Below are 12,190 nucleotides of genomic sequence, written 5' to 3'. Positions count from 1 at the left end.
AAGGCTAGATCTTCTAAAGCAGGAAAAGGATTTTCGGAGGGGGGCGGGAGGGGAGAAGAAGGTAGAAGAGGGAAAAACATGTCCTCCAGATCTAGATCGGCCTCACCAACCTGGCGCCCTCCTGTTTTGGACTATAACTCCCACAGCTGAGCAGGCTGGGGCTGATAAGAATTGCAGTCCAACCTAGAGGGCACCAGGTTGGTGAAGGCCGATCTAGATGACAAAGGAGGAAACAGTGAGGGCGGTAGAAATGGGGGCTAAATATTCTAGCAGTGCAAGATCCGTCCGTTAGAGACAACACAGGAAATTGGTGGTTGGGGAGTTTGCAGAAACAAGGGACAGGATCCAACCCCATCAGAGTGTTACTTGCTCACCCCTCGCAGGCATTCCAGCACAGGGTGTTAGATGCAACCCTTCCCCCTCCATACATAACAATAATTCTTTTACCGGGTAGGCTGTTACCCGAAACAAAAACAATTATTCGAACTCCACTGGTGGTGTCTGCTGACAGTTGCTGGAAACTTCACCAATTCCCAAAATGGTTAGTAGCCACTTTGGTGTCTAGGAGGGTATTTCCGTAAGCAATTTACATGTCAGAAGTGTGTGTGGGGGGAGAGGGGGTAAGAAAGGGAACCTTACACACAGTCTGAGCTGAATTACTGGAGCCAAACAACTGCCCTCCAGCTATATATATTTGGCTGGTTGCTGCAAGGCTCAATCCCTGGCTTCTCTCAGCTGGGCTGGGCAAGGCGTCTTACGTGGCCCTCCATATGGTGCCATACTGCAGCTCCCATCAGCCGGCATGGCCAACAGTCAGGGATGATGGGAGATGGAGCCCAGCAAGCTGCAGCCCTCCAGATGTTGTTGGACTGCAGTCTACAGGCTCGTGATGTTGGCAAGACTGATCTAGACGGAACTGTGGTCTGACTCAGTAGAGTCAACTTCCCATGTTCCTCTTTTTCCCCATTTCTTCTTTCAAGCTTCTTCCACTTCTTCTGCTGGACCACCTCCTCTTCCAAATGGCCTAACCAAGCCAGTGTGGCATAGTGGTTAGAGTGTTAGACTACGACCTGAGAGACCCGGGTTCGAATCCCCACACAGCCATGAAGCTCACTGGGTGACCTTGGGCCAGTCACAGCCTCTCAGCCTCAGAGGAAGGCAACGGGAAACCCCCTCTGAACACGGCTTACCATGAAAACCCTATTCAGAGGGTCGCCATAAGTCGGGATCGACTCAAAGGCAGTCCAACACAAGCCTCTCTCTCCCCCTCCACTCCCCCCTTCAGCCTGATGCTGCCTTCAGAGTCCCCAGACCTTCTACTCAGGTTTCTTAAGAGATTCCAGTTGCACTTGGCTTTTCTGGATCTGAGCATTTAGCCCATGGAGCCCAAGGGACCTTTAAGATCAAGGGAGTTCTGACAATGTCTGCCAGGGGCCTTCCTGGCTGCTTGCCTCCTCTGTGACATCAGAGCAGCTCAGCCAATTGCTACAAGAGGCTTTGCCACCACAAGATCTTAGCAAACAGCAATACAGATGTACACTGAACATCTGTTTGCAGAAAACAGTTAATACATACTGAAGATCCCTTAATGCAGACGTGTTACTCTCAGTTTAAGACACCTTGACCACTACCATCCTCCTTTAGAATCACAAAGAACAAAGTATTTTAACCAAGCTCAGCCAGCATGTTTATAATCAGAGGTGAGCTTTCACCACCTTACCCACAACACATTCTTATGCATTAATAGTAGCTTGCCTTTATTGTCAACCACCCAGAGAACTTCAGTTATGAGGCAGATAAGAAATGCAAACAAGGAATTTCTCTTCATGGTTATCCATTGAAATCAATGGCCATGACTAACTAAGGCCCATTAATTTCAGTGGGTTTACTCTTAGAACTTAGTTGAATACAACCCCATTTTAATTGTTCTAAATAATTGCAAGGGAATTTTGCATCTCAGCTGTTTTGGATTAATCAAGATAGCTTATGGTCCTATGCATGTAACATGGGTGAAGAAAATATATCCAGTTACCCGCAGGTATTATTTGGCCAATGAACCAACTGTTGCAAAGCTTTCCCTGCGTAGTCACCTGGAGGCGATTCTTACTCACCACACCGGTGATCAGGGAAGTCACTATTTACAAGCCTGAAACAAAGAGTGTTACAGCTTTCCTTTCCTCACAACAGATGCAGGACCAACATCACAAGACTCACTTGTTCAGGCCTGCTCAGTGATCTGTCAACCAACTGGGGCTTGAACTGGGGTCCAAGAGGTCATTTTCCTTACCACCTTATCTATGTGCAGTTAAAAAAAGTCTGCAAGACAACAGCCCTCAAAGGCTCGTATAGGAAGCACCCATTCCTGTCAGAATCTTGTCATTGATAAGCTCATCTCATGATTTTATGGTTAAGCTATGATTTTGAGATTCTACTAATGGTTCTTAGGAATGTCAGGTCAGATGAAGAATGCAGCCCTCACCTACAACATTACACATTTCACTAATTCTGCATGAACAGGATAAGTCAACTGCTGTCCTCCACTTTGCAGTTTCTGAAACACAGCTCAGAGCTGAACACCCTCCTACCAACACTTTGCGTGACAACCACAGGAAGGAAGGATGTTTGGTTTTAGATCTTATAGCCACTTTTGCAAACCTCTGAAGGCAGCTAAAAGGGGAAGGGTAGGCTTTAGGAGATTTTTCTTAAATGGCAGGTTGACAAGCGGCGGGAAGGGGGAGAGAAGCCTTGTCCTGCCTTGTGGCTCAGGTAAACCTCTTTAAGACAGACCTCCCCCATCTTGTTCCACTTAATGCCCCCTTTGAGCTTCTCTCTTGCTGCCGGTATGCAAAAATTAAAGAGGAAATGAAATTTTTCTTCAAACATTTGCAAATGGCTTTTTCACTTTTTCACCTCTCCTCTCTTTTCAGTCACTATTCCAAAATAGCTATCCAAGTTCTATGCAGCAATAATTCCCTTCATCTCCCCTCAACCCCAAGGTGGTGGTGGACAGCCTTCTTCATTTCTCCCAGTTTTTTCCCCAAAAAAGGACAGATAGGCACACCAGCACTGGAACTCAGGGTAGTAAGTTCAAAAAAAAAAAACTTAAGTAGTGAAATTGACAAACCTTTCTCCTGACTTTGCCAGTGGAACCAGGCTAGTCAATGCCACCAGAGGAAGGGTGGCAAAGGCAATGCAGAAAGGTGGACCCACTGCTGCTGTAACCACCACCACCCCACATGGTGGGACAGCCTCCCAGTGCAGCTGTAGAAGAGTAAATGCCAGCAGCTGGGACTGGAAGGTGGGGAATCAGTTTCCCTTGAACTGGCTTTGTTGGGGGTTGTGTGGACATTTAAAGCAGGAAAAGTAGAGTGTGTGCGCAAGGGCAATGCACGGGAACTGAAGTGGAGAAAAGATTCCTAATTGTTACAGAAATCGAAAAGGGCACACAGGATTTCAGCCAGACGTCTTCAGCCAGAGGCGAGTGTGGCATTTCCTAAGGAATTCCCCACTCGGCTTGAAGCATGCAAAAGTCTCAGAGCCACAGAGGCTGCCGGCAAAAGAGGAACTGTGCAAATGTAGAATAGAGGAAGATAAAAGGGAGTCAGAAAGAGAGGCCCAGCTTGAACCAAGCGCTACAGCCAACTCCAGTCACTTCCCTCCAAGCAGCGTGACGCCTGAATCTTGGCAAGAGCTTAACTGTCCAAACAGGGGCAGGGAACCTTACCAGCCCAGGGGCCGCATTCTCTCTTGGGCATCCATGCGAGGGCCAAATGCCAGGGGGGGGGTCAGAGGACATTTTTACCCATTGTATGGTAAGCTAGTTTCTGCAGACATTCACACACTTCCCTCTATCCCACCAAGCAAGAGGTGTTATCAGAGTTCAGTTCCAGCCAGGCAAAACTACCCTGAGGGCAGGGAGGGGTGCGGCCTGGAGGGGTTTTTGAAGGCCAGATAGACAGGCCTGGGGGCCACATTTGACCCTTGGGCCTGAGGTTACCAACTCTACGTTTAAAGAATCTATGAGCCTGGCTGCTGAATCAGGCTAGCACCCCATCTAGTCCAGCCTCCTGTTCCAACAGTGGCCAACCAGATGCCTTTGGAAGCTGGCAAGCAGGACCTGAGTTGCAAGTTGTAGTCGAAATCATCTGGAGGGCACCAGGATGATCTTCATCATAAGCAACAACATTAAACAAAGCTGTCAGGTGTCCTCCTTTTCTTTTTTTTTTTTTTAAGACTGGAGGTAACTCAGCATTTGAACTTGACCAAGCCAATCTGCAGGGAAAGGTTGGGACACAACCCATATTCCGGCCCCCTCCCCACTGCTGCCCTCCACTGGCCCCTCAAGCCTCCTCCAGCTCTCTCAGCTGCAACCTGCAAGAGGCTTCAGCCTGTCCCTCAAGGGCCGGAGGAGAGGTGCCACTCCGCCGCCTGCCTGACGGGCACCCCTCCAAGATGCTACCCCCATTTTGCCCACCCTCGCCATCTCTAGGCAACCTGACCTGGCCGCGGCTAGTTCCAGCTAGTCCTCCCCTCCCCGACCCGTTCCCACGGAAAAGCACCACACAGACGGCTGCAAAGTCTTTTCTCAGTCCCCGGGAGAAAAGGGGCTTTGTTAGCTCGCCCGGGGAGACAGCGTGAGAGCCGAGCTGCAAGGCTCTGGGAAGCCGAAAGGACAAACGAGGTGGAACAAAAACCCAGAAGAAAGACCGAGCCCAGGAGGAAAAAAGGCCCGCCTTTCCCAGGGATGTCTGTAGGTGTGGGGGGCATCAGCCACCTCTGGCTCCCACACGGTCATAGCAGCTGAAGATCCAGACGTAACTCTCAGCCAAAGCGTTTCTGCTGGAGTCTGGACAATCAAGGCACAAAGAGGCATCAGCAGGACTAAGAGCGATGGAAAGATGCTCTAGTCTAAAGCCCTGGGTACCCAGCCTGACCCAGCAGCTCACCGCTAGCAAGTCACTACTCCCATGGCTAACAGAGTTATCAAAGTGCGTTTAGGGATGGTGAAAGGTTTTCCTTGCACCTCAGCTTTAAGCAGACTAACTCAATTTCCTACTTCCCGCCCTAATACAGAGAAACGTAAGAGGAGCCCTGCCGGATCAGAGCAAAAGCCCACCTAGTTCAAGACCTGTTCTCACAGTAGCTAACCAGATGCCGGCAGGAAGCCTGCAAGCAGGACCTGCACGCAAGAGCACTCTCCCCACCTGCAATTCTCAGCAACTGGTATTATCCAGAGAATGCCACCTCCAGAATGTCGGTAGAACGTCGCCCCGGTGGACTGTAGCCCCGGATAGCCTTATTCCCCATGGCAATACCTTGAGACGAAAGCAGGTATCTCTTGGTTTTCATACTCTGAATTTCACAACACAGTCCCCAGTGTACTTTAGGTTAAAGTACATGCAAAAACACATTTTTTGGGGGGGGGGAATACTTATAAAATGGTAGTGTGCTTTTTTAAAAAAAATTATTCAGAAATGGGACTGAAGGGACTTATGGATGAACACATGTGATAGTGACAAAGGCCGGAAACAGACTGGCCCATCCATCCCTAAATGCTACCAAGATTTACTGGCAAGGTTTCTTGCCCATGAGATCTAGAAAAAGCCAACTGAGGAGGAAAAGCAGAAACAAAACAAAAAAAGAGGAATGTCATATCTACAGGAAGCTGTGTACACCTGGCCTTGGTGAGCTCAAGGCAACATCATGAACTGTAAGAAAAAATGGCTTTATAGCCTTTTTTTAAAAAAAAATAGGGACAGGATTTCCTTCAAAGAGTTCCAGACTGGTGCACTGGAGGGATAGGAGGGATATTGCTTCACTTGGCGTTCTCAGCCTTTCCCCAAGTGCCGTCTGATTTGTCAAAGGACTGGTTGCACTGGTTAATAGTAGACCCAGAATGGAAAACACAAAACAAAACAGTAACCTCTGGTGTTGAGAAGAGAGCAAGGATGGAAGGCAGCCACAGACATGTGGTCACCACCTGTAGCCAGGAGACCAGCTGCCTCCTGCCACCACTGCTGCTGTATCCGGGCCACTGGACAACCCATAAACTGACTCTTTTGTCAATCTGTGAGGGTAACAGGCAAGCTTATAAAAGCCAGTGTGATTCCAGAGCTAGAGCACTGGGGTTTGATGTACCTTCCTTCAAATCCCCACTTGTTGGCTGCAAAGCTTCTATTTGGAGAAAACAGGACTACAAAGTCTTGCACTAGTCACTATCTTCAAGCCTGGTCTACTTTGCAGGGTTGTTAGAAAGGTGAGGGGAAGCTGTTGAGCTCCTTGGAGGAAGGAAAGTGAAAACATCTTTTATCTTCTTAAGGCATACTATGAATTATTGACTTCATCAAATCCCATGGCTTTCAATAACACCTATATATGAATTATAAAACGCATGTGTTTTTAAATTGTTTTAAAAAATTTTAAAATTGTGTTTTTAAATTCGTATATTTGTTTTTATTGTTTTTAATTGCTGTAAATCACCCAGAGAGCTTCAGCTACGGGGCGGTATATAAATGGAAATGGAAATAATAATAATAATAAGGCAGAAGCTAAATACGTTGCACAAGTCACATAGACAGTCAAGAACCAAGACTTGATGGACATACTAGCTTTGTTCATGCACTGAAAGACATGCATGTCATGCTAGCTTCCCGTGTCATTTAGAACCCTGTAGGGTTCTAGATCACATAGGGGACCTACACAAGTACCTCAGTCACCCTGCTGCTGAAAGTCATCCTGCAGCACAAGGAAGGCTGCAGAGAGGACAATAGAGACGCCACAGAGGGAACATCCCTGCATATCTTTAAATGCCAGAGCAGGGCTACCAAGTTTCCTGACAATGAAAAACAATTTACTACTGCTGCAGGTATTGTATATAACAATGGATGAATAAAGACAAGCATTTAGTTGTTAAGGGGTTCATTCACTCGGTATGATGGCTGCCCTGCCAAGTGACAAGGAGCCTCTTACCACACTTTTGCACCTGATTTTAAAAAGGAGGAAAGCACCAAGGCTTCCCTCGAGTCTTGGCAGGCGTGCCCAGTTACCAGGCAGTTACACAGATACTACAGCTTAGGTTCCAGGCTATCATCTGTATAGATTCAATATCAGGTGCTAATTTGGTCCACAAGATAGAGGTGGGAACCTGTGCTAAAACTGACGGTCCATGATGGGCTTATGTGACTTTGTTGGGTCTCATAAGTCTTGTGTGAGTAATTCCCTCTGCCTCCACCTGTGAAAAAAATCCACCTCCATTGGGGGTCAGGGGAAGAATGAGAGCTAAGATTGCTGTACAAATAATTTAAAAATCACTAGCACCTGAAGGCTACTTTTAAAAGACAAACAGCGCTTTCCAAGTCTTCCTTTCTGATTACTTTTGAGACATCTTGGAATCCCAGTCACAAGTGGGGGGAGGCACTTAATGTTTGAAGGCCCCCCCACCCCCCTTGGCTCTAAACAAGCCTGAGAATTCTGATTCCCCCCTCCCCCCTTTTCTTTGTGCAAAAGAGCCCAGTCTTAGTCTCTGCTTTACATCTGACAAAGCCCAGTCCAGCGACACAAATCGCATTTCATGCTCCTCACCCCCAATCTTCTGGAGGGAGAAAAAACTGTAAAAGGAAAGGAAAGGGAGGGAGGGACAGATTTGGGGGAAGAATAAACAGGCATCTGAGCAGGAGAAATGAGAATCCTTAATGCCTGCTGTGGAAAAGCCAGCAAAGCTGGCTAGGGAGCTGTTTTAAGGAGGTCAGACCACGAGAAAAATCTCTCAAGGATTCCTTACTCGCACCCCTCGATGTGCTCTTTCCAGAGACACTATAAGGCACACTCTGCCAACTTGCTACTTTCCAGATGTTTTGGCTGAATGGGGCTGAAGGGAGTTGTAGTCCAAAACATCTGGAGAGCACCTGGTGGCAAAATGGAACTGGACTGCTTTCAAGTCGATCCTGACTTATGGCGGCCCCATTAATAGGGTTTTCAAGGTAAGGAGTTTGCCATTGCCTCCCTCTGAGGCTAGTCCTCCCCAGCTGGCTAGGGCCTGCTCAGCTTGCCACAGCTCCACAAGCCAGCCCCTTCCTTGTCCACAACTGCCAGCTGGGGGGCAACTGGGCTCCTTGGGACTCTGCAGCTTGCCCACGGCTGCACAGGTGGCAGGGCACATAACCCCTGAGCCACTCCCTGTGGGGGTGATCTTTAGCTGACACCCAGGAGACCCGAGCGGGGATTTGAACTCACAGACTCTGGACTCCCAGCCAGGCTCTCCTGCCCACTGCCAATACTATAAGGACACTAGGCAGAGTCCACAGAATCTGACCCTCCCATCACCGGAATGCTCAGCGGCACAAGCTAGCATGGTCATTTCTCAAAGACTTCCTCTACACTCCAACTTGTAAACTGTCTGAAGCCAGATTCAGACTGTTCATCATTCCACGCTGAAGGCCCTCAGAGAGCCTTAAGCCCTTCACAGAACTGCAGGCAGTCCCCAAGAGCTCTTCGCTTGGGACACTTGGCCAAATCTGAAAAGTCATTGGAAGCACCCAGTCTCTAAAGCACAATTACCACATTTCTTCTGTATTTGGCTTGGGGTGGGAGGTTGCTGTTATTTATTTGTTTATTATTTGCTTTATATCCCACCCTTCCTCCCAGCAGGAGCCGGGGCAGCAGGCATAGTGTTTTCTGATGTTGTGGAACAGAATTCCCAGCTAAGTGACTTAAGGGTAGCATTCACACCCGTAGCAGTAGGAAGGACATAAAGGCTCAGGTGTGATCACTGGGTGTATATTTGCTTGCACTGGTGTAGGAGGGAGGCTTTGCGCTTTCTTGCCAGATGAACAGTCCTGTAACTACTCAAAACCTTGCAGGCTAATCTGCCCCAACAGTAAACAGACACCACACAGGGGGGCACACGCAGAGACCTTAGACAGACTGCTTACAGGAAACTAGACTCCGAGGGAAAACAAACACCCTGTAAAGGATAAGGACCATGATGTGTCCCTCTCAGCCCATCCCTGGCCCTTTGCAATTGATCTGATGACCTGAAGAGATGTTACGTTGACAGCTACCTCCATTTGCAGGAGAAAAGGCCAGCTATAGCTCAGGAGTAAAGCATCTATTTGCATGCAGAAGGTCCCAGGTTAACAGCCCGCCCCCCCGCATCTCCAGGTAGGGCTGGGAATCTCCTCTCTCCGAGACTTGAGAGATACTGTTAGTCCACACCAAGGTGGATGGACCAGCGAGTCCGACTCAATGAAGGCCGGTCCCTGTGCCCTCTTTTGACAGCCTTTAGGGCTAATGCACAGTTTGCACCAGGAAACTATTTTTCAATAGCAGAGTCAGAATCTGGAATCGGATTAATTGAGGGAAGTGTGCAGAATGCCCCTCTCACCCCCTTAAGTCACCCACAGTCCTATGCACTTCAGAGGCTGCCAAGGCAGGCTTCACCCACACCACCACCTCCAGTGCCAAGCACTGCCTTGCTGCGGGGCACGGAAACAAATGCCACACCACCAAAGGTATGTGTGCATGCACGCGCGCGCGTCAGGCAAGCCTCTCTTGACTGAAACCATTTCTGGGACGCCCACAAACGAGACAATTCGGGAGGCTGCCTGGCTGTGTGGGCTTGTGGCAGAGGAGCGTGCCTTCCTTCCTCCACCCTCGGGGGGCAAGGGTGGAGACGGTACAGATCAAGGCACCGGGCTTGCAGTTACTTGCCAGCCCACGTCCTTCCCGCTCATCAGGACATCTTTGGCACGGGCTGGCAGCGTGCAACGGCTTCCATGCGCTGCAGGCACCCCCGCACCTTCCGGGGATGGGCGCTAGCTAGTCGAGAGCGCGCGCGGCCGCCGGACCCAAAGCGAGGGGCTTCCCGGGGCCTGGCCCCCGCCAACGTCCTTTCGACCCAAAGCAGTGTGGGCAACGCTCCCAACGCAGGGAGCAGCCCCGCACCTGGCCAGAGGGCTTCCTAAGGCCGCCCGCTTTGCCCCAAGGACGCACAGGACGCCCTGCGCCCGCCACAACCAAGCCGCAAGGGAGGGATTTGGGGCATCTTTTTTTACGGGGAGGTGAGAGAAAAGAGACCCCCACTCCTTACCATGTCCTTGTTGCGGGAGATCCAGGTATCCAGCAACAGCTCCATCCTCGGCTTGTGGAACTTCTTGGTGGTCTTGACCGCGATGAAGACATCGTGGGGCGAAATCTCCTCCAGCGGAGGCCTCGGCGGCTTCTCTTTCTCCGGGTGCGGCTGCCGCTTCCCGCGGGCCAGGTGGCTAAAGTACGCGGTGAAGCTCTGGCCGTCGGGGTGGCTCTGCCCCGAGGACGCTGCGGCTCGCAGCTGCCGGAGCAAGCCCGGCCCGCCGCCGCCGCCGCCCCCCAGGCTGAGTACCTGCCCCTTCGGCTGGTCCACCATCAGCACCAGGAAGCAGGTGAGCATGGAGCCCACCAAGGAGATGAGGAGCTTCTTGCCGCAGCTTTGCAGCATCGCGGACGGGACGGGCCTTCCCTGCCGGGGAGAAGCAACCGCTACCTGGCTGCGGGCAGGCAGATCTCCCTCGAGTGGGCGCGCGCGACACAACAGCCCTGCCAAGGCGTCTTTCGGAAGCCCCGCCGCGCGCCCTGCCGGCTCGCCTCGCCCTCCGAGCGCTGCCCCGCCGCGGCTCAGCCGCGATTTAAAAACTCCTCTCTCCGCCGCCCCGCCCTCGGCTCGGACCGCCTCCTGGGCGGACGGGGAGAGGGGGCTGGGCTTGGCCAGGTCGCGCCCGCCCACCCCCGAAGGGGCGGGCTCAGGACGCCGCGAGGCGGAGGGCGACAGGTTTGTGGCTGGTCTCCCACGTGGCTTAGCTTGGAGAGGGGCGGGGGCTCTAGAGGGAGAGGGCGACCCCCCTCTCTCCACCCCCCAAAGCTCGCTTGCAGCAACAAAAGATGTGATCTGGAGCAAAAGAAGCGGTTATTAGGGGAGCCCCACTTTCAGATGGGGGCTGCTGCCTTCAAGATCCTGAAATGCTTAACTGCTGCAAAGGTCTCTTTCCAGCCGCTGACTAGACAGCGCTCGAAGAAATCCAGATTTGATCTGAAGCCGGGGCCCAGGCGAAAAGCTCCTTCTCTTTGCTGGGCTCCCTGGAGAGTGGTTCTCTAAGCACGTGCAGAATGCCAGCCTTGCCCTTTCAAACAGTTTTAAAACAAGCTAAAAATGGGTGCATCCATAGTGAATGTGAGGCAGGAACGGGCAGGTGCAAAGAAGTCGTGAAACATTTCACCGGCATTAATGCTAAGGGTAGATTTCCGGTGCAACATACTTCATGGGAGAGGTTGGCAAAACTTCTACTCTGAGTTCCTCACTGCGCCATGTTTACTACCAGAGGTGTAGTCGTCCAGGGTCTTGGGGGATCTTAGACCCTCTACTTTTTTGGAAGCAGGGTCCCTGTGTCTCCAGCATCCTGTGAGCCAATCATCATGAAAGGGGACTGTGTTAGCCACTGTTTCATTGACCTTTCCTGCTGATTGGAGCCAGTGAGAGTGAAAGGAGTTGAGTCGGCCACTGAGAAGACTCTGTTCAGTAGCTAACACTCCCCTTTCATGCTTATTGGCTCCTAGAGATGTCTATTGTGGGAGAAGGTATTAACAAGGATCTCATTCTCAATCCTACAGCAAAAAAGGGGGAGAGGGTGTGACTAACATGAAGGGACTCTGCCCTTCTGAATTTGCCACTATGTTGCAGTTTACTAATGACTTAACATGGTGTTCATACGCAGTCAGTCAGCTGCCCAGCCCAAGACAGGTGGTCTAACTATGATCTTGGTGGGCTTAGTGTGGGAGTTATGCAGACCGTGCAGCCAGCATCTTGCTGTCACTCTGAGGTCATCCCAGGGTTGTAATGGTTGGGGTGTCTGACTAGGACCTGGGAGACCAGGGTTCAAATCCTCACTCAGTCATGACGCTTGCTGGGTGGCCTCAGGCCAGTCACCATCTCTCGGCCTAACCTACCTGACAGGGCTGTTGTGAGAATAAAATGGGGAGGGAACCAGGTTCGCCCCCTTGAGCTCCTTGGAGAAATGTGGGATATGCATTAAGCTGTTATCAGGGAAAAGAACGCAGGAGGAAAGCCTAGACCTCATTTTCTGTGTCATTGTCTAGCGACGCAGGTGATGGTTTCGTAAAGGGATGGTGACATGGCTCAGCCAGCAGGGCACAGGCTTGC

At 50.9% G+C, this 12,190-nt stretch overlaps 1 protein-coding gene across 1 annotated transcript in view; it reads right to left on the bottom strand.

The window, feature by feature from the left end:
* Positions 1–10,649, bottom strand: part of LFNG (LFNG O-fucosylpeptide 3-beta-N-acetylglucosaminyltransferase) — a 32,761-nt gene extending 22,112 nt beyond the window's left edge. Inside the window, exon 1 of the mRNA XM_061599766.1 lies at positions 10,088–10,649. Within this exon, the coding sequence (XP_061455750.1) occupies positions 10,088–10,474 (387 nt within the window). The 5' untranslated portion in view covers positions 10,475–10,649. The remainder of the gene's footprint in view (positions 1–10,087) is intronic.
* Positions 10,650–12,190: the final 1,541 nt, after the last annotated feature.

Source organism: Rhineura floridana, chromosome 17, assembly GCF_030035675.1.
Source record: "Rhineura floridana isolate rRhiFlo1 chromosome 17, rRhiFlo1.hap2, whole genome shotgun sequence".
NCBI classification, from domain to species: domain Eukaryota; kingdom Metazoa; phylum Chordata; class Lepidosauria; order Squamata; family Rhineuridae; genus Rhineura; species Rhineura floridana.
This window is presented reverse-complemented; position numbering and strand designations above follow the sequence as displayed.